General features: G+C 37.8%; 1 protein-coding gene across 2 annotated transcripts in view; it reads left to right on the top strand.

The window, feature by feature from the left end:
- The window catches only part of TULP4 (TUB like protein 4), a 160,884-nt gene that overhangs the window by 16,615 nt on the left and 116,704 nt on the right, over positions 1-27,565 (top strand). The window contains exons 2-3 of one of the 2 annotated variants that reach the window (XM_071549242.1): positions 9,284-9,357; positions 12,733-14,990. In XM_071549242.1, coding sequence (XP_071405343.1) covers positions 14,739-14,990 — 252 coding nt within the window. In that variant the 5' untranslated portion in view covers positions 9,284-9,357; positions 12,733-14,738. The remainder of the gene's footprint in view (positions 1-9,283; positions 9,358-12,732; positions 14,991-27,565) is intronic. The other variant, XM_071549240.1, reaches the window with a different exon arrangement.

Here is a 27,565-nt window from a genome sequence, read left to right as displayed (position 1 = left end):
GAATCATACTTACCTATCTGGCAGGGTTGCTAAAAAGACTTTGTAGTGTTGCATTCAAGGTGTTGCAAGTGGGGAGAAAGATCTTACAGAAACAATGCTGCCTGCCTGTATACTGCATGTACTATGACTTTTGCTATAAAGCTTCATTTCTCAAGAGACAAGACATCATAAATCTGTTGAATTACCATTGATAGTGGTAACTGAGGGTTACATGTTGGCTCTTCTGTTGAAGAATGATGAAGTTCTTTTGGTATTAGTAATTTTGTGGTTAGAGCAGGGCTATCTGTTTGAATCATTGAAGGTTGCTATGAGAAACCCAGTAGTGTTTCCGTAGGGCATAGCAATGTAATTATAGAAGCTTCATTTGAAAATTGATAAAGTGTCAGTTATTTGTAGCTCTGCTTCCGAGCAAAAAACAGTAACAAGTGTTGAACAGAGCAGATGACCTGCATGTATCCTGACTTTGTCTGCATCTGCATGTGGCATTCCAGAAGACAGGCTTGGGTTTGCTTTCAGTCTGTTAGAACTCTTGATGATCTGGGTACTGTTCTGAGAAGCAGCAATAAAGGGCATTCCTTATCAACTCAGAGCAGTTGCTTTGTACTTTGTTTTTTGGCTCTTGCAAAGAGAGCAACAGATCCAAGAATCACAGAACACATTGCATGGGGTAATGTTATTAAACAGTAAGTGCCTTGCTATGCTATGCCTAAAAATTTTGATAAAACGTTGAAACATTGAAAAGGAATAATCCTGTGACATCTGTAAGGCTCTATATAATAAACAAACACTGCTTTATTGTAGAACATCCCAGAGTATGTGCTCCCCATCCCAACAGGGGACTGACTGCCTATAAGAAGGTAGTCTGTAATCAGATCCCTACAGCTCTGCACTGCTCTAATGTGTCTGTCAAGAATCTAGCACTGTCTTGCTTTATTTTACAGCTCATATTGCTTTCTGTGAGATGGATTTTTTAATCTGAAATGGAAATTAGTAAACATACAAGTGCAAAATAAAGCTTGTGAGTTGTATTTTTATAAAGCCATATTACTGGTTTCAATCAACTGAGATGTCAATTTAACTATTTTTTTGAATGTGAGCTTTAGATTCTCAAGCTTTAATCAACATAATATATCTTTCCAGCCTTTTTTGCTTACCTTGGATACAAGACTTCAGAAAGAACTTTGCTTCACATGCTAACTGTAGTAAAGCAGATAAAAAGAAATTATGTGGATTGGATATTGCATTATTTTATAGACATTTTGCCCCTAAAGGGAGGGGAAAATCCATGAAACTTGTAAATATTGTCTCCTCCCTACTTATCCAGTAGAAATAACAAAACAACCCCCGAAACAAAACAAAACAAAAAACAAAACAAAAAGCCCCAAACAAAAAAAAAGGCAAGGTTATTAAACAGACTAGAGTTAGCTTTGCAGGTAATTGGTAGCTGTCTTGGAATACCAAGAGTAGATGATCTCCCTCCACATGAAAGAAACAGGAAAGACATTTTAGAGTTCTTAAACCTAACGCTATACTTTGATCATTGTCTAGAGCAAGGAGAAGAAAACTTGGTTTTGTTAGCAGGCCCCTTAAATGTCATGTATATGTGGGATCTTTTGCTATTCAGTTGCTTAAGAGCTTTGTGTTCAGTAGGGATGGACAGGAAAGGATGTTATTTTGTTTAATGGGTTTTGTGGTTATTCATCGTAAAACGTTATTTATTCATACTCTTAGTGATAGATTTTGGAAGGATTACTGTAGGATTGACAGTGTGGGGATTATTTGGAAGATAAAATGGACATATTGCATATATCTCAGTTGCATTAATTTTTAAAATTATTCATTCCTATATGGTATTTGTCTTTAGGGGCTTGCTTTTTGCAAGCTTATTTTGGAACATTTATCCTTTCCCTTCTATGTTACAGTTATTTAACATGCTTGGGACAGTGTATGCCTCCTCCTTACACTGTCTTTGCAGTTTTATTAATGCACTGAATTGCTTATGTAATGAGTTGGTTATTCTTTTTTTTTCGCCCTTTTTTTTTCTATTTTGATCAGTGATAAAGCATTTCACAGCCACTTGTACAAGAGAAATCCATGACAATATAGATGCAAGGGGAAGTAGCAGTGGCAGTAAAACAACTGTGTTGTGATGGTCTACAGTTATAAACAAGGCAACATATTTACATGTAATTTCTTGTTTTGTATCTTTTTAGAAAGAAATGGGCTGATTTCAGGCAAACATAATCTCTGGATTATATAGGAAGTATAACAGATTTTTTGTTTTTGTTGTGTTTTATATCTTAGATAATTTTAATCAAGGAGCCCAAAATCGAGCTGGTAGGTTGACAATTCAATTAAATCAGCAGCTGTGTTAAGTATTATTTGAGGTTTTAGAGTCACTCAGTAAGAGATTTCCCCATATTGAATTTAGGTATTTCATTCTTTTAATAGTTAGGAATGGAATTTTTGTATTCTGACATTGTAATTTTTGTATGTTCATCACCTGTCTTTGTTTCATCCTGTCGTTCAGTAGAAGAGTGAGTGAAAAGTAACACATAATTTTAGCTATTGCGGTAGAAATTTAAAAAAAAATTCTTGAGTTATTTAATTTCAGAAGGCTTGTATCAGCTTTATGAAATACTCTATTTTTACCTTTTTCTCCAAGTAATGTTTATTTTGTGCATCCATCTGCTACAGATCAAAGTAATGTCTGTTTCAAGCAGATGCTGAACTGTTGAATTCATGCAGTCTAGTTAATGGAAGTAACAAGAAAGCATGTAGTTTTCTCATAGTAACCTCCTATTTGTGGTCTGTGCATAATACACAGTTAATGGAGAAAGTATTAAGGTGTCAGTGCAGTGTTAGACACTGAACTACTGTACTGTCTTGTGTTCCTTGAATCTAAGAAGAAACTGGAATATACTGATCCTCTTAAGCTACTCAATTGAAATCCTGAAAAAGATGTTTTCATGTAATTTGTTTTAATAGACTTTGTAAGCTTAGGGGGACGACTGACACTGCAAGATTATGATGTTACCTTGCCAAGCTGCTTACCAGAAAAGGCAGTCGAATTTTCCTTGAACAGTTTGCAAGCAGGCTTTTTTAATACAGAAGAGGAACCTTCAGCACAGATGTTGAGTTTTACAAAGGGAATGATCAGGGTGGATTATATGCCATTTCTTTTCTCTAACTGTTCTGCTTTTTCACCCCTTCACACAGACATACATTTATGAGAAGTAGCTCATAATATAGTCAATATTAGGCTTTTATGCAGGTCTGGAGGTACTTTCTGAAGTACTTAATAAAAACAATATTGTACTGAAACGAGTTTGTCTAAATATATAGTAATTTTAGGCATAGGAGGAAAAGAGTGACTATAGCTATAAAATTGTAGGTCAAAATTATATTGTTTATGAAAGGGCCTCAGATTGCTTTTATCTTCTTATTGTTACTTTTGTCTATGAAAGTAAAGCATGATTGCAGGACTGTGACCTATATTTGTCAGGTTTAGCTGAAGCTGTCTGCTAAGTAGCATAGCATCTACTAAATGCAATCATATTACTTCCCCAAATTGATGTTTTCAAAATGAAGTAGAAAGTGTATGAAGCTGACATTCTTCAGCCAAATTAGTATTTTCTGTGGCTGTTTTGAAAAGTTAACCATTTTCATCTGAAGACCCTCATGCTCCTTGGGAAGGGCAGTAAGGTGATACCTGGCAATGGGAAAGAAGGAAATTCAAACAAAGAATGTTTTTGCCTCCTGTTTAGTTAAGTGTAGCTTTAGCTTTGATTATGTGTGAATGCCTTAGCTCTTTGTGAGTACTTATCTAAAAGATACAGATTTAACTGTGATGATCAATATTCCCTTTTGACTCTCAGTTTGGTGGATTCTGAATCTGAGCTTTAAAAAAAAATCTCATGAGCATAGGTTAGGTAAAGAGGCATTGAGAGTTTTCTGTTGAGGAAGAGAAATAATTGGGTCCAAGTAGTTTGACAGTTACTGCACTTACAAAACTTCCTTGGGGGGGAAAGAAGTAAAATTAGCATAGCATTAGTTAGCAAGTAATGAGAATATTACTTTTATGTGAAAAAACCCACACAAATTTGCAACATTTGTTTGCTTGCTCGATGAAACCTGAATATTTGTTCAATGGAAGAGCATTTTTCATAACTTTGTAGAGATTATGGTTGGAAGCAAGTACTATCTAGTAGTTGTACAGAGAGCATTACAGTGAAACGTTCAGCATTCCTACTTAAACTAACTGATTTTTTCTCCTTGAATATCCTTTGCTAGCATTTCTGGAAATCTTTCTCTGTTCATCTATTTTCATCTGTGATCATTTTAACACCTGTTTATTTTTCATGCTTAAGAATATAGTAGACATGGTCATTGATAGCATCTTTCCACTGAATACATCTTTAATTGGAAATTTTTACCTATTATGGACTTCTTACTGAAAAAGTAGTAGTGTCACAATCATGCATGAGCAAGGATAGATATTGGCAACTACAGCATACTCCTGTTTCTTATCCCCACTCCAAATTTTTGTATTTATCTGCCTCGATATTTCGTATGTCTAGCAGGAGCATCTGGCCAGGATGAAGAGAGAATCAGGGTTGTGAGAACCTCTACAAAGTAATACTACTTTGACACAAGACTGCTCTGTGAATTTATCAAGGTGCAGATCTACCTTCCTGCCTTCAGCTCACCCACCAGGACATGACTGTGCCCAGAGGACACCTGTGTCTTGCTGGCCTCCTTGCTTCTGTCTGTGCAGTTGCCTGGTCAACATGTAGCATGTTACTGCAGACAGAGCAGATTGAAAACATCATTTACCTAGCAGGGCACATGTGTATGCAGCTCATCTCGTGCTTTCTGAATCTTGGTAGTGAAAGAACTCATTTGTGGATAGAAGTCTTTGCTGTGCTCCAAACATTCATTTAAAACTCCTGGCTTTTACAAAGGCTTCTGCAGTGATTCTCTCTTATCAAGGTTGCTTCTAAAGCGACGACTCCTTGATTAAGTCTGTTTCCATTATATTGTATGCCCCCTTTATCCCAGAGACCTTGGCACAACCTTCCAAAACCTTGAATTAAAAAACATGGAACTTGAAGCAAAAGGGGACAGGTATGGGGAGGAGATGAAGCTGTTCTTTAGCTTTGCATTTCTTTATTGCAAGGGCAGGAGTATCCCTGCACTGTGTCTAGACCTCCGAGCAGTGGTTGTGAGGTGAGTGCAGATCCTCAAATGCAGACAGAAATCTTCAGTTGTGGCCCTTTGGGAAACAGTCAGGACTAGGGTAACTCTTGCCTTTTTATATTTAAAAAAAATACATATACACACATGTCTCCAACCCCTTGAAGGTCCTCTGTGTGAGAAGTTTCTTGCTTCACAGCTCTAGCCAAGCAGCCAGGGTTGAGCACAGGGCTGCACAGTGGGTAGCTCATGCCCACAATCCTCTTCCCACCTGTGATTGCAGCTTGGAGGCATCACCAGGAGCTCTGTCCCTGCAGACTGATGCAGTGTCCTTCCCTGCTGCAACACGCTGCGCAAATTGCTTGTCGGTGATTTTTCTGACTTAAATATGTCTTGCTGTCCAACAGAAATAATTACTGTTTATGAGGCTCTTCTGAATTTAAAAAAGTTGGTGATTTCTGTTGTTTTCTCCCTTTATCTCCCCATCCTATTTTATTTTATTATTCTTTTCCAGTGTGGCAGTGCCTGTGTCACATACAAAGGTGTACTGGAATTTTGGAGAATAACACTGAAACTTCAGTGTATGTTCATAAGAAAGTATTCAAAGAGCCTGTGGGTAGATATTGGAGATAATTAGGAACTAGCTGGAACTGCTGCAGGCTCGAGGGATGTTTGCAGGCTCCTGAATGTTCCTATGGGGAAGAAATAGCGCTGTAATTACAGGCAAGGTCAGTGCAGTCAGTTCAATGGAAAAGAGATGGTGAAAGCTGGGGTTCCCTCCTTTGAAGATCTTGCAATGTCATTAGTGAGACACAGTTGTTGCCACTTTTTAAGGAAGTGTCTGGTGAAGTACACATTGTCTAAATGTTCTCTGTGCTGTGAGGATTGCAGTCCTTTCTTGAGAGAGAAGATTGACACTTGTAAGTGAAAGGAATTTCTTGGTCACACTTCACATTTCTTTGAATCTCTAAGGTTTTTGGATGTGCGTTTCAGTGATGTGAATCTCTAATTTGTTTAAAAGGTTAGTATATAATAATTGTACATTTTATTTTCTGAAACAGGTATTTCAACACCTGTCTGAAGTATTTCTGCTCACTTCAGTTTATTTGAAATTGAGGCATATTTTCATGGCTGATGGGCAGCTTTGGCTCCAGGGCATTTCGGTAGCCATCTTAAATTCATCCTCAAGGGAAAAACTTTTCTTCCCCCTTCTCTGAGGACAAACCCCTGAGTTCAGAAATATGCTGTGCCCAGACTTCATCATCAGCTGCCTTCAGGTGGCAACACCAGTTGCAAGTACTCCTCCCTTCTGTTTCTCACTTGTGTTGTACAGCTCCACCTCTTCCAGTTTGCCAGTGCAGCTGAATGTGGGACAACACTGGGACTGTGTTGGCGATTGATTGATTCAACTTAAAACAAAAGAGCAAAAGGTTTTGGGCACAGCTCAACCTGATTGAAATCTCTTGCCACGCCTCCCAACCCCTTTCTTCCATTGTCAATGGTGTTGTTGCATATGCATGGTGAATTCGCTAAGGGAAGCTGTCTTAAAATCAGTTGCTGGGTTTGGAGGGTAGGTTTTTTGGCAAGATGAGCTTCCTGAACTGCATGTTTGGAGGTGTGCTGGTGTGTTATGTTAGGAGAGGCTGAAGGGGTGTGGTTTCTCACAAGGGAAGCTGAGAGTGTTGATGAATCTAGCAAACTGGATATATATTGGTTAAGCTGTTACAAGTCTTCATTTATAAAATTTTTATTTGGATCATTTCTCTGATGCAGTTCATACCACAGCACCTTGAATTACCATTCTGGCTTTAGTGAGGGGCATAATGTGCCATGCTAGGGGTTGAGAAAGAAGTGATCAGAGCTGTGGAAGCAGAGATATCTTCTGTTTGTCTTACAGCTGAAAGCTTTGTATTGTGAAGTCTAGCCTTCAGTTATTTTTCTGCTTTGCTTCCCTGCCAAGTAAGCATAACAGATCTAGCATTATTTGACTCACAAATTTCCCATGAGCGCATTTGGCCAGTAGCTGATTAAAGGGACTTGCATCAGTTCTTCCACAAGTGGATGTATTATTTATTCATCAAAAGCATATAGTTGTTAAAGAAAGAGTTTCAAAACCAAACCAAAACCAAAAAACAACAACAAAAAATTGGGTACTCTCTCTTGCTGTTTTGGCAGGTTCTGTTATCTCAAATATCCTCAGATTTGAGACTGAGTCTGTTTTAACTTTTCTAACTCTTCCCTGTGAACAGTGTAACTATTTACCTCACTTCCTCCACAGCTGGGGTTTTTAACAATTATATTTCATGTCTTCAGGCCTCCACCGTTTGGAGAATGCCTATAAATTCAGCAACTCACAATCAATGGCTTCTAACAGTTTGCTTCAAGACTTTTTGGTGTTTTTCTTGCAAAATATTTTCCTGAAAGCATTTTTAAAATTTCTTTATTGCATAGGACTTTCAACTCCTTTTTAATTTAACTCCTATTTAATCTGATGATGTAGCATCAAGAATTGAAAGTGCAGTGTATATAATAGTTCTGGAAATAATATAGGTATTTCCTTTATTTTTCTTACAAGAACTATACATGAAAAAGATCTTGCACTTAAAAAAAAATGTATGCAATGTACATATATTGCCTTCTCTGCTATTTCAAGGACCCAGGAGGGTCATTCAGCACATCAGAAATAGCGATCAGCTACTACTATTTTTTATTTTCAGTTCTCTGAGAGTGTAATTTGGTGAGGAGATGGTTTTGAGTTTGTTCAGAGTATTGCAATGAAATAAATTTTGTCAATACTCACAGTTAGTGTCTGCTGAACAACCACTTACACAAGCTTCACTCCTCTCAATATGCCAACAAATAAATTTTGTCAGTTTTATTTGCTCGATGATATATAGGTGATGTAACTACCATTATAGAGTGCGTATTAATGGGCTGGCAGTCAACATCATAGTGCCTGGCATTGCACCTTTGCTACAGAACTGTTTCTGGGCAGCTGAGCTGCGGTCACAGGTCTTTTGACATCTGGTTAACATGACTGACTGTCCTGCCTAGGCCATGCAGCTGTCCCCAAGTAGGAGAAGAGCTTCTAGAATGGCACAGGGATGAATGTTGTGGAGAGAAAATCATTTAAAAACAAACAGAACAAAAATAAAAATATTTAATGTCTTTTTTCCTTTCTGCTCTTATTTCATTTTCCTTGGAGTATAGAACATTTTGACAACCACTGGTTAGCTTATTGGTATTTATTTAGAGTCACATCCTCCAAATTAATTTTGTATTGCTGTGTAATATGCAAGAAATGTTTTAACCTCAATGACTTATGCCACAATGGAAGGTGAATAAAACAAAGATAATTAGAAGCTATGAGTGAAAGAAGAGGAAAACCAGTACCTATTCAGGTCAAATTTACATTTTCTCCCTATAGAATTAGCCTGTTTTTAATGGAAAAATAATCTTTTGCCTCCAAACCAGTTATCTTTTCTTCAGGTTTTTTAGGAATTAAGTATTTAGCTTTGTTAAGTAGTTTTTTTGCTTTTTTGGATAGGATTATTTAAAAATTTAATAATTTAAATTGGACTAAATAGCAAATTGTATCATTTTACCAGCTTCTAGCTCTATAATATTTGGCCTGTAATATAGTAACTATATTACAGAATGTGCCAGTTTTGTATGGGAGTGTTCAACAGTAGTCACCCTTGAATAGCTGGTGGGATCATCTGCCATCAGCTTGTGCCAAACCAGTTGTGACTGGCACTTTTAAAGTCTCTTCCTATCTTCATGGATACTGGTGTACATTTTTTCTTTCTTAGGCTGTAAAGGGAGGGAAAACTGTAGTTTCCTTTGACCTTGTGCAGGTTTGACAGGAAGGAAATCTGGTTAGGCTGAAAAATCCTGAAATCTTTTCAAAGACTCTTCAGCTTATATTTCTTTCCTTAAGATGTTTGGGCAGTCAGAATCTTCCAAAAGCAGACTGTGAGCCCTTTTCTGGTTTGATTTTTTTAAGATAATAATTTAGAAATAGTGCATACTCACTTAAATTTTCCTTCTTTGCTTTCCTCCCCTTCCCTTTTATCTTTGCCTTCAGACACTCTGCTCTGGAACCTTGAAGAGTGGGATTTTGAATAAACATAAAATGCTGCAGGGCTTGCTGAAGTTTTGGTACGTTTGGCTGTGCATGACTTCTTTCTGTCAACAAAAGAGACACCTCAATGAAAGATGCATGTGAACAAGCAAATGTTCTTCTGCCTGTCCAACTGTGGCTTAACACTTACACTTTGTATAAGTTAATGGAAACAGTCAGGAGATAATAATGATGAGTTAAATATTGACATTACAATATGAGAGCTACTGTTCATAAGCTAATTTTTTTAAATTAATACCTAAATTTTCTGTGACATGGAAATGCAACTTGCTGATAGGTTTTGCATTGGAGAAGAGCTGTGCTTTCAAAGTAAAATAGGATAAAGTCCTTGTGGATTCTGCTTTCCCATGTCACAGGTCTGGTGTATTTTTGTCTTATTAGATGTCTGTACTTAAGCAACATTTTATATCACTGGGCATAGACTTAAAATAGTATTGCAGGATGAGTTCAGATGGCATCTCCTTTTGTTGAAGGGAGAATCCGGAGCAAAGATATTTTCAGCTATCCAGTAAGTGAGAGTAGAAGTACGTAAGTGCAATTTGTTGATCTTTAGTGTCCAAATAATGTTAAAAATTAGCAGAAAAATTAGAATCCATTGTACTTCTGGAAGGAAAGATGCATAACGTTTGATTATAAAAAAATCTACATATAAAAATTTAGTTTGGATAAGTTGCCTCTGGAAAGCCAAGTTCCCTTTATTATGGAGAGCCCAAACTGAATTTGGACTCGTGGTAAGATTGTGCAAGTAACACCTAGCTCTTCTAGTATGCTTTTTATCCTCTGCTCTTACACATGCTTTATAGTACAGGTAGAAGACATGGTGTTTATTGGTGGGGGAAAAACGAGACAAAAAGCTTTGTTTCAACATATGAAAAGGAGCAGAACTGTGGGACTGCTGTAATGACAGAAGAAAGGGAGTCTAAATTACTGGTTTGCTTGAGGGAAGACTGGCATCTGAATCTTTTAATTAGTTTATTTCTTAGGAAATGGAGAGTGGATGGAAATGAAGGAGAGGGGAATGGAAAGAGTTAAGTCTTAATATATAACGTATATAATCTTAATTCAGCCTGTGTTTTGAGTGTTTCACACCTACAGTCTTACAAGTATTTTTTTCTTGTCTCTGAATATAAGTACACCATAAAAGAAGTGTTGACCCTCAATGCTTTAAAAGTAAAATATCCTCATAGGTTATATTGTATTGAGGAAGATGTTTGAATAATGACTGACTTTATTCCTTTTGTAATTATTTTAGGTTTTCGTCTCTCACTGTCCAGCATTTCTAATGCAGTTAGGGTATTTTTAAGACAAGAAGCCTTTGGTTTGTCTAATCTTGAAAGTGATGGTAAATGGATCTCAGGTGAGGAAAGGGTATTGGCCAAGATACAGAGGAGTCCTTTTCAAAATTGTTAATTTTATATACAGTGAATAAGGACAGAAATTGCCTACAGATTTTATGCAAAGCCACTGCACCAGTAGTTATCTGTATTTTGAAATCCACTTGTAAAGTCATGGTTCTTGCACAGTTCAAACAATTCAGTTTAATACTTACCTCATGCTGGTCTAACTGATGTTTCAGAGACTCTCTGTTTTCTCAGTAAACATCTTTTTTTGTTTTGTTTTGTTTCTCTGTAGGATTAGTAAAGGCTTGCATTATCATCATACTGCTGCTAATATAAAATGTCAACTCTTGAGTGCAGATGTCTCTTAGGAAGATGCCAGTAGGTATGGAAATAATGGCACTGATCCTTCAGAGGATCAAGTTTGCTTACAGGATAAGCACCAAAGTTAGTCTGGAAACCATTGTGTTCTGAAAATTTTTGTGTCTTTTCCTTTATAAGAACTTAGACTGTAGTCGGGAAGCACCAGAAATTTAGAAAGTCTATGTGATGTTTCTCATGTCCTCATCATGCTGTGATGAAAAAGAAATTAATAGCAGCCATTATTTTTGAAACTTCTGTTAGTTGTAATGCTGAAAATGTCTGGCAGTGACCCACCAAACCTCAGCATTTCTGATAAGTGAGCTAACTGCATAGAGTTGTAAACTACTTACTGCCTTTATATCTATACATTTTTCTTATCTCTTCTCTTTAAAAAAAATCTTATTGGTGCATCCTTGCTACACTGAAATAAGTGGTTAATTACACAAAAAGTGAAGTTAATATAGTGCCATATATAATATAGATGCAGCTTGGATGAATGTTACAAATGCAATTCTTAATTGAAATGAGCTGTCTTTATCAGTAATTGTATAGATCCTGGAACTGTACATATGTGTGTACTTCATACACAACTTCTGAAATATCTCAAATAGCCTTTTTCTCGATCTCTCATACTTTATTTACACTCCTCTGTATAAAACTGACTTTGGGGTAATTTTCTCCCCTTTTTTAAATGGAGACTTATGCAGGATCTGAATAGTCTTTAAAATTCATCTGTATTTATTCAAACTTCTAAGATTTTATTTTGAAGTGCCTTAGATCTCTTTAAAGCAGTAGTTTAAGCCCTGGAGGAATCTTCCCAGTCTCTTTGAGACTGATAAGTTTAGCACTGTACTTTCATGGTTTTTTGGAGCATCTTTTCTATGAGGTGAGCCTGATAGTTGAGACTCTTCAGTATGGAGAAGAGAAAGCTCAAGGAGGTCTTTTCAGTGTGTACAAACACTTGATGGGAAGGAATTAAATGAGAGAGACTGACTGTTCCCAGTGGTGTCCAGTGGCAGGATCAGAGGCAATGGGCACAAACTGAAACACAGGTGGTTCTCTTTGAACATCAGGAAACACGTTTTTACTGTGAGGATGACTGAGCACTGGCACAGGTTGCCCAGAAAGTTTGTAAGTTGTCATCCTTGGAGCTATTCAGAAGCTGCCAGGACATAGTCCTGGGCAACTGACTCTGAGGTGACCCTGCTTGTGCAGGATGGTTAGATCAGAAAATGTCCAGAGGTCCCTTCCAGCCTCAGCCATTCTGTGACTCTGTGTGCCTCAGGGTCTAACTCTGTGCCAGCTCTGTCACTGACATCTCCCTTCCCTATTTTCATTCCAAAGTTGTGAAATCTTTAGTAGTTTGACACAGAGACAGTGACCAAAAGAAAGTTCTTTTTTTTCCCCCTAATGTATCCTTCCTAGATACATTTTATTAGTTATGCATGTCAATTGTGAAAAGTTTTGGGAATTTTGGAAGTGAAAAAGAAGATTTTGTAGTTTGTGTGTATATCAAGTACATATGTGTGTGTGTCTGAATAATGTCTTTGTATATAATATAGATACTTTATAGGAATCCAAATAAAATCTTTAACCATAATGTTTTCCTTACTGTAACAGTAGTCCTTTAATTTGTTTTGTGACTTACTCACTTTTCTCCCTTCTTTGTGTGTGTGTGTGTAAACTTTGCAGAGTTGGAAGAATCCAGGGATTTCAAGTTTGGAGTAATGGGTGTCTGACGAGATACCGCAGCCAAACTGGGAAGGCAGATGCAGCTCTGAGTACCGGATTGGTGCGTGCACTGCATGTCTGTGAAAACGCTCATGTCGCTGTCATCACATGGACTTGCTCTGCATATTCCTCAGAGCTTTGCAATTGCTGAAAATTAATTGGAGAACCTGGTGGAGCACCTTTAAAGCACAGGAATCAATAATCCATGGAAAGACACCTGCCAGTAATGTTCAAATTTTCACATGGTCTTCGTGACTGAAAAAAGAAGAAGAAGCACCCTCTGCACAGAAAAAGCCTAATAAATACCTCCACAATCTAAATCAATATCTGTGAGTGATATAGAAGAATACAGTGGGCAGAGGAAACTGATTTTGTTCTAGCAGAGGAGTCATGTTTAGTCTTTGGCACATTTTGCTTTGGGCTCAATAGTTTGTGAATGAACTAATAAGCTGTGACCTGGTGTTGAGTAATGATGACTGGAAGTAAATAAGTTGAGGAACTATGGGACAAGTCTGGGCATTGAACTGAGCAAACCTTGCCATCCTCCTTGAGTTAAACAGGTCATCCAACTTGCATATTCCTTGTCCCTCTTCTTTTTTCTCTTTTCACTTAGTGTGGTACAAATACTAATTAATTGAGCTCATAAATGTTATTCAAATAAAACAATTGGAATACTTCCTATGTTTCCTTCTTGTACAGCTGCAAATGTTGTGTCTGGAACTATGAATCTGTGCTGTAGACAAGCATCAAGAAGGAAAGATCCGCTCAAACAAGCAAGGAAAATACTTAGACAAGTAGTGAACCCAGGAAGTCAGAGTTTTAATGCTGCTTCTCTTTCTTTTTTAGATGATTATATTTCTTCCTTCCTTGAATTTTAGAAGATTTTGAAAGAGTGCTTACTTGATATCCTTTAATTCTGGCATTTGTTTTTTTATGGTAGATTGAAAAGTCTGAGACTCCTTGTAGCAGAAAAAAAGGGAAAAGGAAAGGAAAACCAGCTTGACATTTAGCCTGTTTCAGAGGAGAGAGAACTTCATGGTTCACCTGAGGCAAACTTATCTACTTTGAACGCTAAAAGCTTTAGAGCATTTTTGATTCTGCTATAGAGGGGGTTCTTTTTCATTCGTGTGTGGCAGCAAAAAGTGGGAAAGCAGGCAAGATAGCGTGATAAACAGTTCAGGCTGTGTTGGGTCTCTGGTGGAAAAGAAGTGCTGCAATGAAAATTGGATTGGCTTTGGATTGCAAAAACTTTTGAGTCCAACGAGCGGTTCAGAACCAAGAGGGATTTCCCAACTGGCCTGGCACAGCAGTGCCTGCACAAGTTCGGGTCTGTTGTTTCACACGGTTTGTGTGCCTTTTTTTCCCTTTATGCAATCTCTTTCAGCTTTAGCAGCAGAAATACATCAGATGGAAAAGATACGCCAGAGGGCAGCTTGGAAAAGAGGAATGTCATATATATACATGTATATGTATGTGCGTGTGTTTAAATTTCTGCAACTGAACTTTTGAAGAAAATCTGACTGGAGGAAATTTTAAAAGCCTTAAGTTACTTGAAACCTACACATTTGCAACTCTTTGTCTCTGGAATTGCATTACGCTAAACTGGAATCTCAGGCTGTATAAAGATTATATCAAGTTGAGCAAAAAGATGACTTAACCATTTCTGAACGCCTCTTATGAAGTAGCTGTTTCTCCAAAGGATAAGTGCACCCTCACTCTACAGACTCAAAACAAAAATGAACCTGAATTTTTTTTTAAATGTTACGTTTTCTTAGCCAACTGCCATCATCTTTTATAGAGGAATTTTTCACTATGCATTTGGTGGATATTTATAAACACTGACCCCATCCTCCTCCCTTTTAATGATCTATCCCAGGTCAGTCTTATCAATTAAAAAAACCCTGATTTAAATTTTGTGCACTAGACATATTACTTTCTTATGTCAAAAAATACACTATTTAAAAAGCATGTATGCAGCAGTGGAACATGGCCCTGTTCTTTGCAGCGATTCCAACATCCTCTGCCTCTCCTGGAAAGGGAGAGTCCCCAAAAGTGAGAAGGAGAAACCGGTGTGCAGGAGGCGGTACTATGAGGAAGGCTGGTTGGCAACAGGCAATGGCAGAGGAGTTGTAGGCGTCACTTTTACTTCCAGCCATTGCAGGAGGGACCGGAACACCCCTCAGAGAATCAACTTCAATTTGAGGGGCCACAACAGTGAGGTAAGCAAAACGTGTGTTACACTTGAAATGATAGCAAGCGTTTTTTTAGTATTTCAGCTTGAAATTTGACAGGGTGGTATGATAGAGGCTTAAGACTAGTGCAAATGTGATTGCAATTTGTTGGACTCTTTCTAGTAAGTTCAAGCATATGAGCCTGATGGTGTGAAAGTTCTCCAGAAATGGTTCTGGTTTTGGTTTGGCCCATTTTCTCCTTCATTCGCCTGTGCCCCTCAGTTTCCAGGGAGATTCAATAAATGCACGTTGAGGGAGTTAAAAATGTGATAGTTGACAGCTTTAACACATCACTAAAGTTTGGCCAGGAAGACTAATGGAAGGGCAGGAGAGTGGGAGAAGAGCTTGATTGACATCAACTGGTTTTTCAGAAGCTGCAAACTGTAACGGGCTGTGGCAGGAGATGGCTGTTATTGCAAAAAAAACTTACTATTTTTTAGAAAAAGGGCCAAGTGAGACTTCTCGGAAAAATGCTGAAATGCCCTACAGTAAAGTGCTCTAACTTCACAAGACATTGCCCTGACCACAGTGATACAAAGACTTTTCTGTTTGTGTTTTCTGAAAGAAATAAATCTGTTGGTATAAACTGGTATTTCAGCTGTGCTTTATCATCTTTTGGCACCCATGTCTTTCTCTCTATAATACTTCACGGAAAGTACAGGTGATGCCCAGTAGCATACAGAGTGTCTTGTACAAGTGTGAGGACTTAGTTGGTTTCTGCTTTTTAATTAGGATGTGTTTGGATGTGCTCTTTGAAAAGAGTCTGAATTTGAAAAGCTTTGCTGTTGGGTTAGTGGGTGGAATACATGTCATGTACTGAAATGAAAATGAAAGATACAAATTTTTTTTTCTTGTCCTTTTTGCTAGTTCTTGGGTGGACTCTAATATATGTTGCCCTTTTGACATGAGCTGCACAAAAGATTCAGAACTGGGTGGTTTTGTTTCTTGTGGAATATTAATACCAGTCCTGTTTTTAATGAAAAAAGGGAGCAGCTAATAAATACTTAGTCTGAAATAAGTGCTCCCACGTGCTCCCACATGTATGGAGGTGTGTGGGTGTGTAGTAAATTATGTAGACTTTGTATGTGTAGATAAATTCTTGTATATATATGTATCAGGTTCATTCAAAAAATTACAACCACGTTTTTGGGAAGAATGATGTTTGAATCCAGCATTTGGTTTGAACCATATGTAGTTGTCAGTTTAACTTTCAGTTAGAAATTGCATTTTATGTTTTAAATGTGTGTTAATCACTTTTCATTTTTCCATATTTTGTTCTCTAACTTTTCTGTGAACCTGGGCACTGTTTTTTCTTCTTTTGTATAATATATGTTTTGGAAACAATGTGGAAAGTACTCTTTATGAGAATGTGAAGTCTTGTTTCAGAATGTGGAAATATGAGACTAGGTTTAAGTATGTGCCCGGTTAAGTGGAGAGGATGGTTATGTGCACACTGCCCTTTGGTTTGGCTAGTTTTGCTTCATTTACTCAGTTGGCCATTAGATTCTCTTTCTGGGTCACTAGATCATTGCTGAGCCGATTAAATTGTCCTGGTTTTACATCCTTTCACCTAACAGTGATTGGCATGGGAGAGACTCAAATGAAAGGAAAATATTTGGTTTGAATCTCTTTGTTGTTGTTGTTTGGGTGCCTGAAGTATGCTGAGTCAAGCTTGTGATTAATAGAATTGTGTTTTTGTAAGGAATTTGCCACATAGCAGAAAATGCATGGATGACCAGAGCAGAGACTGCCAAATTATTTCTCTGTATGGCCCTGCTAAACTGATATGGTGAGATCCTACTGAAGGATGAGACAAGTGGCTCTAGTGCAACCGGCTTTCTGTGATGACTCTGTGGCTGCTCTCAGATTTTCTGCTGGCATGTTTTTTTAAGCTTCATTGTAAGTGAAAGTTTGTTCTCACAAGATAATGTGTTATACAACACTCTTCACCAGGCTTACTGAATTTAATCCTTTTATAGGAGAATCCTACTGATTTGGGTAGGAATGAAACTGAAACACTGGATTTGATACCTGTTAAAGGTATATAGTTGAATGGACAGCAAGAGTTTTTTTTTCTTTTGAAAACATCTTTCCTTCTAAACCTGTCTGCTGAAAGATTCTTGAAAGAAAATACTGAACAGCAGTGCTTACTGCTAATATTTGCATAAGAAGTAGTAAATGTTTTATTTTCCCATTCCAGTGTTAAAAAACAAGCCAACAACCACCACCTTGTCTCTCCTGTGTACCACATTACATAATGGAAAATGCTAATTTGGCAAGCATATCCTGGTATATGCATCTGATTAAAGCCATGTTTGTTGTACAGAATGTGCCAAAAAGAATGTGATTGACTTAAAACTTCAAGAGCCTGACGGATTCACTGAGCAGTTCTAGAAGCATATTGTATTGTCTTGTTCCCAGAAATGATGATTTATACCTATACATGTTTTTCTCTGGGATAAAGTTAGGGTGGCAAGTCAAGTTTATGGCTTTTCAATCATACTGTGCTACTTCAATATCAGTATGCATGTGATTATAAAGTATAAAATGCTGAAATGAACAGAACAAAAGAAGGAAAATACAGAATCTAAATGCTTTCCATTTGGGGTGTAACTAACAGTGTGCTGTGGGCAGAGCAGTACATTGTATTTCAGTTCTAGGTAATGTGGCAGCACTGTGCTTTTGGCAAGAATGTGAGACTGTTTTGAAGCGGGTCAAGAAGGTGAATGCTAGTGATGTATTTTTGCAATGTTTTTATGGTTGCTGAGGAGATTCACTGAAACCTTCTTCTGGGACACTTTTTTGACTGTAATAACGTGCCTGTGGCATATCAGAACAAACAAGAATAAAGATTTCCCAGGACTGAATTACTGACATGCCTATTATAGTGGTGGATTTGAATGACTCATCATGTTGAACAATAATTGAGAATTAAAAGCACTGTAGTTTGAGCCAAGCGTGTGTTTTTGAAATTGCTTCAAGGTTGGTTTTTAGAGTTTGCAACCTCATTTCTTTTTTTTTTTTTTTTGTAGTTACTAAGGGGAATTACAGGAATTAAAATAAGCACATTCCCTTTATTCTGTGGCAAGAGGTGAAAATCCTGCACTTTGTGATAGGTCATTCTTTTACCCTTGGCATTGCATTACAGTCCTCGATCTCATATACATAAGGGCCAGCATTCTGGAAAAATGAAAACTTAAATGGGCACATATCAAAGGCAGAAGAAACTTAAATGCAGAAGGAAGGGGAGGTGTGTGTTGCGTAGCAATTGTGCAGCTACTGTGTGTTTCACATGTGGGAGAAGGAATATGTTGCATCTCTGACCATGGGATAGAAGTGACTCCGTGAGGGGAGGTGGTGCACAGAGCACATGTGAATAACTGCAGAGGCATGTGGTTTAGTCTGGCTGTGGAGCATGTCATCTGTTCTGGAAGAACAAACTGACATAAGCTGGTGTTTGGTGGGGTTTTGTCTGGCAGTAACATTAGAGGCCAGAAAGGCAGTCAGCAATAGGACGAGGGGGCACGGGCTTAAGCTCTGCCATGAGAAATTTAAGTTGGATATCAGAAAAAAATTCTTTCCAGAGAGTAATCAGGCATTGGAATGGGCTGCCCAGAGAGGGGGTGGATTCACCATGCCTGGAGGTTTTTAAACTGGGATTGGACGTGGCACTGAGTGCCCTGATCTAGTAAATGGACTGGAGTTGGACCAAAGGCTGGACTTGATGATCTCTGAGGTTTTTTTCCAACCCAATCGATTCTGTGATTCTATGAAAGATGTACCATTGTGGCACAATATGTGAATTAGCAGTCAAGGAGCAGAGACATGGTGATATAAAATACCTTCCCTTCCCCTGATGTGTAAATGCAGTGCCTTGTAGAAATTAAAGAGTGAAATTTTGAAGTCTTCAATTTTGACCTACTTTGATTTTCCTTGGCTGCACTAAGAAAATGTTGAAAAGGAATTGAGCACATTCCTTGTATGACTCTTATTATTTCTCTGATAAACTAAGAATTAAATGAAAAATACCTGCTCACTTCAGCAGGGTCAGGGTTTTACCTGGAGTGATGAGTAGTGTCAGGCTGAATAATTTTTTGTACTACCACTGAGACAGCAGCTTTCACCATCTGATCAATCCTGAGTTTTCTGGGGAGAGATTTCCAAGGGGATCTGTAAAAGGTAATTAGAAAAAAGCACCCAAACTTACCTTTATGGGGCTTCAATTAGCCCTTCCAGTGAAATATTTCTAAGATGTCTGCAATTCAAATCAGTTGGATGGTGCCACTGTAGGTATTTTTTTTAGTGGTTTCTATTGTGTCTAATACATTAAGAGGGTAACAATTTTTATGGCACGTAATGTTTCTTAAATTATTATTGTTTAAAAAAGTGGTTTGCAGGTGTACATTTTCTTTTGACTATGCTAACTAAAAAGACATCTTTGATATATTTAATAAGATTCAGTATGCTAATTGCTGGACCTAAAGCATTAAAAAGTATTGCAAAAATATGCAAATTCAGATACAGTGAATTAAGAAACATGCTGAATACATTATTGAGTATGTATACCAGTTTTTTCTGTACGCATAAAGTAAATTGCTCACTTATTTACATTTGTCATTATTTGAGTGTTCCAAGTCCATGTCTACTCCTGCAAAAAACCCCACCATTTCATTTAGCACAGGATTTAGAAGTACATAGGGATGTAAACATCTCTCAGCTGGACTGTCAAATGAATTAGTTACAGCTTTTCAAATGAATGCTGTCCTTTAAAAATATTCAATACATGTTGCTTTTAATACTACATTAGTTATGGAAGTCTGCACAGTTCTTGGATTTGTTTTGTTTTGTTTTAGAGTGGAAGGAGCTTACAAATTGTTTTTCCCGTTTTAAAATTTTTCTTTATTCTGTCCCATCTTTTTGAGTTTATGTATATCTAGCAGAGCAGGTTGTTTCCAGAAGGCTATTGCTTGTGTAGGAAATAAATTTGAAAAACAAACCAAAAACCTTTTCAGTAGTGTTTCTTGGTTTGCAGGTCACTGGTAGGAATACAGAAAAACAATTCAGGAAAACTGGTTTTGTTTGTTTAAACTTTGTTTGTTTTAATGTAGCTGATATTTGAAACTTAAATGTGATTTTTGTTATGATTCCTGAACAGAAAAATGAAGTCAGCATGTGAGTCTTGTATCTACTGTTGCCTTCAGCCACAGCTGTAACAGCTGTTACTGGTGAACAGTGTAAGAGTTCTTGAGGTAGAGTGATACCATGGTGATGCCTTTTGGCCATAGGAGCCTTAGTGGTACAAGACATACACTGATGTAAGCTGCAGTGGTACTGCAGATCTTTTGTGTTTTCCTCTCCCTCTACACAGAAGACAGAACGGTTGTTGGCAGAAATGCAGTCTCTCTGTTGAAACAAGCTGGTGTAATTGGAAAAGGCAGGCAAGCTTTTGGGCATACAAGGTTCTAAAGAAGGACTTGTCTTTCTGAAAGCTTCCCTAGTTTTTACAACCCTCTTAGCTCATACAATGTCAAATCTGTCTACAAACTGTGCCCTTCCTCTGTCCTTAAACTATTCTGGCTACAGCAAAACAGTGCTGCAGAGAAAGGCAGAATAGTAGGAAGTGACTTGTAGGACAATAGATCCTGTGCTTAACTGTGCTGACTCTATTCAATTTGTATTGTAACTGGTATTGCCAGACTTTTCTGACTACTTATTTTTAGAAAGGACAAATACAGTGAGATTTTGTAATAGGTTCCTTCTTGAACTGCTCTTCTCTTGGTCTGGGTGCTTGAGTGCTTTGATTTTTAAAGCAGGTATTAAAAGAGCCAAAATACATTTTAAACTTCGTTGTTAGTCTTTTACCAATCTTTTCAACTTTTGATGAAGCTTACACATGCTCTGTGACTTGCAAAAGTGTTTTTCATAGCCTCCTTTTAAGAGAATTAGCAAAGAAAATAAAAGAAGCATTAAGTTGGAAAGGATTGTTCCTCTTCCCTTAAATGACAAACAGCAGTCCTGCTACTTCCCATTTCCAAGCCCTGCATCAGTTTGCAAATGCCAAGGTATGGCCTAAACTACACCTTCTGTGGAGTTTGTTCACTCTAAGAAATGTGACCACTTTCAAGGTGTCTTTTTTCTTTGTGATTCTACTTTTTTCCAGCCACTTTCAGCTACTACTCTCACAAATATTTGGCCCTTTCTGTCTGGCTGTCCACCTTTCTCAATGGCCTCAGAGTTCCAGCCTCTCTATGAGCTCTCCAAATTCAGGGGGCATTGTCTGGTCAATGCAGTCTCCTCTTACAAAAGTACGGGATTATATTTGTTCTTATGCAGTCATGTGGCTTTGAAGCAAACCAATATTGCTTATAATTGTTGGGTAATGAGAGTTGGCAATGCTACATTGATGTGCTTCTTGAAAGCTGCTCCTCTAAGTCATGCAACATGGTTTGTTTCCTGCAAAGGACAGGTCATCCGCTCGGAAAACTTTAAATTACAGTTTTTCTGGTTTGTGTTAATAGGCATCTAGAAAATCACTCCTCAAACCTGGGCAGAAAAGGAATATATAACATGAAAACAATGTAATGTTTGTAAATGGGTCATCAGTGCAGTTTTAAATTTTACCGTGCCATAACAAGGTGCTATAGTTTTGTTGTTTGATAATTCTACTCAGAAAAGTTCAAAGTGGAATCAAGCTCACCTTTATCAGAAATTCGCCCTAAGCTTTTATTCATGTTAAATTGCTGAAAGATAACAACATGCATATTTGAAGATAATGATACACCTGAGGGGCATTTCTTGCTTTTTGAATTAGGGTAAAGATACTCTATTGCTCTGGATAGAAGCAGTTGTTCAGCATGATAATCGTGTTCAAGGAAAATAAATGCATTTTCTTTAATGAAAGTTTAATGATGAGGACCTATTGATGTACTGAATAGGTGAGATTACTCACCAATTATTTGATACCTAAGCTTGGAATGTGAGCACTTTCTGAGTAAGGTGCTGAATGAGGCACTGAATATGTAATTCTGAAGGCTTTGTATAGGCATGCATACATACTGAGCACCTGAACAGTGGAGAAATCAGGTTTTATGATAGTGTTTCTGAGCCATAATAATCATTAAGGGCACTGCCTTGTTTTAAACAGTTCCCAAAGGAATTCATCAAATTACACATAGTCTGAACAGATAAGATACCCATTACAAACCATAAACATTTCACAATATAATTGAACGTAGAGTACCAAGCAATTGCTTGTCAAGTGTAGCTAGAATGTAATAGGACAGACAAAAGAGATTTTATAGGCACTTATCCTTGGGCAACCACCATCTCTGCTCTGATAGCAATCTTTTATGAACATGTGTGAACTTCTGAGGGACTTCTCAGTATTCTCTTTGCATTAGGAACTTCTTTAAAGAGAAGTACTCCACTTGTATAATAAAAATGTTATGAGAAGTAGTGAAAATGAAGTTAAATTGGGGAAAGTTTTGTGAATTTTCAAGAAGAACTGCTGGTTTATTGTGATGTTCCAGTTTTGGAATTATTTGACAAACTAGTATCCTGGAAAGTAGTATCCTTATGCATTCTTTTTTGGGGTGGTGGTGGTGTTTGTTTTTTTCTTTTTTCCTTTTAAGGAAATCAAATGTATGTAGATGACTTTAATAATGAAGAAAATACAGCTTTGTTTAACCTAATCAGAATGTTGAACATGAGCAAGCAATATAACCCTTAGAGCAAAGAAGATAAATGGTGGTGTTGATGGCATTAGAAGTATTGTCTGCAGATTGAGGGAGGTGATGCTTCCCCTTTGCACAGCCCTAGTGAGGCCACACCTGGAGCACCATGTCTGGCTCTCTGGGGGGTTCCACAGTGCAAGAGAGATCAATGAAGGGCCACAAGATGGTTAAGGGACTGGAGCACCTTACTGGTGAGGAAAGCCTGAAGAGAAGGCTCCGTAGGATCTTATTAATGCACCACCTGAAGGGGTGGTGCAAAAAGATGGACCCAGGCTCTTAGTAGTTCCTGGTGACAGAGGAAAAGGGCACAGACTAAACTGTGGGACGTCCCATGTGAACATGAGGAAGTGTTTTTGTCTTGTGAGAGCGGCTGGCTCAGGTAGCCTGGAGAAGTTGTGAGGTCTCCATCCTTGGAATTATTCAAAAGCCACCTGAACATAGTCCTGGGCAAGCAACTGTATGCTTACTGGAGCAGGGAGCTTGGACCTTCCAGAGGTTCAACCTCAGCCACTCTGTGACTCTGTGGAATCTATTTGTAAATCTAAGTGAAATCCATTGCACCTAGACTGGTGAAGCAACATCAAAACCAGCTCTTGAAGGCAGACAGGAAGTGCTAAATATACAAAAATGTGGAGAGAAGCCATTCAAATTTGGCTAAGATGAGAGAACAAACTGTTGTGCTAGAGGAAGGAGAAAGCTTTTTTTCTGAGGAGAGATCCAGATGATTTTCCAAGTAGTTAAGCAGTTGGAGAGCATAGTCAAATTCCTCTTGAAGAATTATAGGCAGTGGTAATTAAAATGCAGAAGAAAATCAAAGCTGTTGCATGTGAGGGTAACTTCAAAAGAGAAACAGAATTTGGGAAGGAAAGTTGTCATTGATCTGAAGAGGAGAAGGAACTGTTTAGATGACACAAACCATGCTGCTTGAAAAATTTTAGAAGCAGCTGCAGAGCGTAAGTTTGTTATAAGCTATAGAAATCTACAGCCCTGCTTAAAACAAAGTGATAAAAAATGCTAAATGCAGACAGTGAAAAATCAGACTTCTGGAGGAAATCAAATCACAAGGTAACAGTGCCCTCATTACTGAGTTGGCTCATCTGCTTATAAAATGAGAAAATGGCAAGTAACTGTTTCATCAAGGCAAGACAAGGCAGAACTGTGAAGAAACCTGTGGCAGCAGATGCACACTAAGATGGATATGTACCTGCATATGTACAGGAGAAACAGGTGTAGCTGGAGTACAGAGCCAGTCTCAGGAATGTTGTCCAAGCAGAGAATGACACTGCCTTTTGTGAAGCTGAGCAAACGTGTGGGGGATCTGGCATTGCCTGACAGTCACCAGAAGGCAGCAGTCAGTTCTACAGATGCAGTTTTCAGAGAGGATAATGGCCAGCAGCAGAAAGCTGGTGATTATCAACAGTATGGTGATGTCCTGAAGTTAATGTCTTGAGTGGTGTCCTGAAGAGGAGGCGAAACATAAGAACCTGCAAGAGGTGCTGGAGAAGTTGGGAAAGAGGGGCTATTTCAGTTTGTTGAAGAAGAAATCCATCTTCTGAGTAAGTGGGAAAAAGAATGGTAGAGGATTCTTTTACCCAGGGAGGTGGCAGCTCCCAAGACTTGAACCTGAAAGAGCTAGAGGAGATTTAGTTTCACAGAAAAATAGATTTGACCAAAAGGAATATCAAGGTCATTCGTCAGGTGGAGGCAAAACAGAAAATATGTCAGCGGAAAAAAAAGGTATGAAGAAGACTCAAATAGTCTTGATTATTTGATTATGAAATACTAAAAATGGAGGTGTTAGTAATTTCTAGCTACCCTAATGAGGTTCTTCCTTGAGGAATGATCTTATCTGTAAAGTATGCACATGTGAAGGTATCCCAGAAGGCTGTTCTGAGGATACAATATGACTGCTTTGTGATGCTCTGCTTTTGGTAAAAGGAGTGTTGATTGCGTACTACAGTTTATAAGGGAATACATCAAGGCATTTATAGTCGAATTAGCAGAAGGAAAAGTGATCCTGTTTCTTCTTTCCCTTCCCCTAATTGTAACTTGGTCCTGTGCCGTGTTTTTTGAGCCTGATAATATATAAATATCTTGCTTCTCAGTTGAGCAGTATTGTGGGAGCATACCATGAAACTGTTTTTGCTGCTGCGCTGAAGTGAGAATGTTAAAGGCCTTGCTAGTTAATAAAGTGTTGTAAGGAATGGATGCTCAAAATATTTAGCTCCTTGAAATAAGGTGTCTTAGAAGTATGCAGAGGACTAAGTGGCTAAGAAAGGCTGTGGTTTGAGGGTACCTGTCACTTCGTGTTCTGGTAATACGTTAGGCATATACTTTGTGACCTAAATGGGACCAATAAAGTGTATGAAATGGAAGAACATTTGATGGTACAGTTACAGACTCAGATTGCTTTACTGTACAAAGCGAGTCATTAGCAGAAGTTATGTTTATAGGCGCATAAGATAAATGATTTTTTACATATGTCATCTTGGCAATGCAACTTTTGCCCATGAGACACCCCATTGACCATAGATGATAGAATAGGAATTGCTGTTTTCCTATGAAATATCATCATCATCTACATGTTTCATTTAAACTTCATTGCATTTCCAGCATTCTTACTGTTTCTAGAATAATACCCTCAATACTTTCTTCAGACTTAGTACTCCTTTTACTCTAGAAATTACAGACTCTGCACTCCACCTGGGAGAGAAGTCTTCTGTCATAAGCTTTCTTGAGTATTAGCAATAGTTATGCTGCAAATGTAAACCAGCTCTTGTTTATTGAGAAATATGTATTGGCATGGACATAGATGTTGTTGAAGGAAATCAGAAATCTTTTCAAGCGGTGCTTCAAATTGAGAGTTATTCATAATGACGAAATTTGTCCTGCTCCAAGTTCTTTCTCCAGAAGAAGCAAATCCAGCAGGGAGTTTAACAAATTAGATTAGAATATTGTCATTTTAATATATACTACTTATGTAACCAATTATACCTTGTTATTATGTCTTATCGCTGCCATAAAGTCATTCTGTTGAATAAACAGATTCAAATTAGGTTTTGACACAATGTTATTATGTATTATTAAAGGCTGTGCCTGAAGCTGGAGTTTCATTGGTTTCCTGTAAGTAACAGTTCTAGTCTCTGTGATTACTGAGTCTGTGTTGTAATTGTCCTGGCTTAGTTTCCCCCTCAGTTGCCTCTGAGCGAAGAAGTGAGCTATAGTTGTGATTACACTGGCCAGGGAGATGACTGTGTAAGTTTAATGCAGTCAGCAGGTATCACTAATCACAGGTGTGGTTCACTTTTCTATCTTGAGGTTGTTGAGTTGCTGCTAACAACTAAAATGAGCCATTTAATGCCTGAACTGGAAGGGGCGGTGCTTTCTCCAAAAGATAATCCTGAACTACCATTTGAGGCAAATACATGTTGCTTTATTTCTGTACATATAGAGTATTTTCATAATGCCTCATTCTTATTTTAATTGCTCTTTTTGCAGCTTTGCATAATTGTAACAATCGTCAGAACATGTTTGTCAGATTTGAAGAACTTCACCTTGTTCATAAGACTAAAAAACATAAAGAAGTTGAATTTTCCATCTATGTATGTTTTAGGAATGATATGAACCTGTTGAAGCAGGTCCAGAGGAGGGCCAAAAAAGTGGTCAGAGAACTGTTCAACATGGAGAAGAGAAGGCTGCAGGGAGACCTTATAGCAACCTTCCAGTACCCAAAGAGGGAAGAGGGAAAACTGGATAGGGACTTCTTACAAGGGCACATAGTGATATGACAAAGGATAATGAGTTTAAGCTGAAAGAGGGCAGGTTTAGATTAGATATTAGGAAGAAATTCCTTACTATGATGGTAGTGAGGGCTGGAGCAGGTTGCCCAGAGAAGTTATGGATGCTGCAGCTCTGGAAGTGTTTATGGCCAGGCTGGATATGGCTTTGCAAAACCTGGTCCAGTGGAAGGTGTTCCTGCCCATGGCAGGAAGAGGTTGTACTAGAACACCTTTAAAGATCCCCTCCAACTCAAACCATCTGTGCTTCTGTTTTACTTGTATATATATACACACTAATAAGGAACTAAACCATTAGATCTAGGGACCTCCTACAGTCTTATAATAAGCATTTTTTATAGTGACCTTTGAATATTCTTGTTTTCTAGTTAACAGTTTTTCAAATCTGTTGTGAATAGTCATGATTCACAAACTAATTGAAGGAATAAGCTTTTTCTCCTCATATTTTGCCTATTCATCTGATTTGAAGGAAATTATATCTGCTTTTACTGTGACTGTTCAGTGCTTTCAGTGTTTTTTTTTCTACAAGTTCCCTGTTTTTGATGCATGAAGAATTGATGACAATAATAGCTGAAACTAAACTAGAAGCACTTTTTGGTTTCATGTACACAAGATAAAATTCTTGCTATGCACTAGGCATTTCATTACTTCATTTGACATATTTTTGCAAGGTAGTTTCTTAGCATGAGACTTTTATACTGGAATACACTGTGGTTTAGTCCCAAATATATTTCCCCTTTGAAAATGAGAAGGCAAAGACTTAAAAGTTTTTAAAGTTGATGTTTTTGGGCAGCTGTTATTTTTAAGTTTCTTGTGGCCTTTATGTTTGTAATCTTCAGGACAGAAATTTGGAAGCTTTTTAATACTGAAGGCACTCCAGTTTCTTAGGTTGTTTTTGCTAATACTACTAGTAGTATTAGAAATACCTTGCTCTTGAAATTTTAATTTTAAATTACTGGTGTAAATACTAATAGGGCCTGAATTTCTAGTATTATTTCTACGCACTCTCTAGAAGTTGTAAGCTTTCCACTGT

This window comes from Pithys albifrons, chromosome 2 (genome assembly GCF_047495875.1).
Source record: "Pithys albifrons albifrons isolate INPA30051 chromosome 2, PitAlb_v1, whole genome shotgun sequence".
NCBI classification, from domain to species: Eukaryota; Metazoa; Chordata; class Aves; order Passeriformes; family Thamnophilidae; genus Pithys; species Pithys albifrons.
This window is presented reverse-complemented; position numbering and strand designations above follow the sequence as displayed.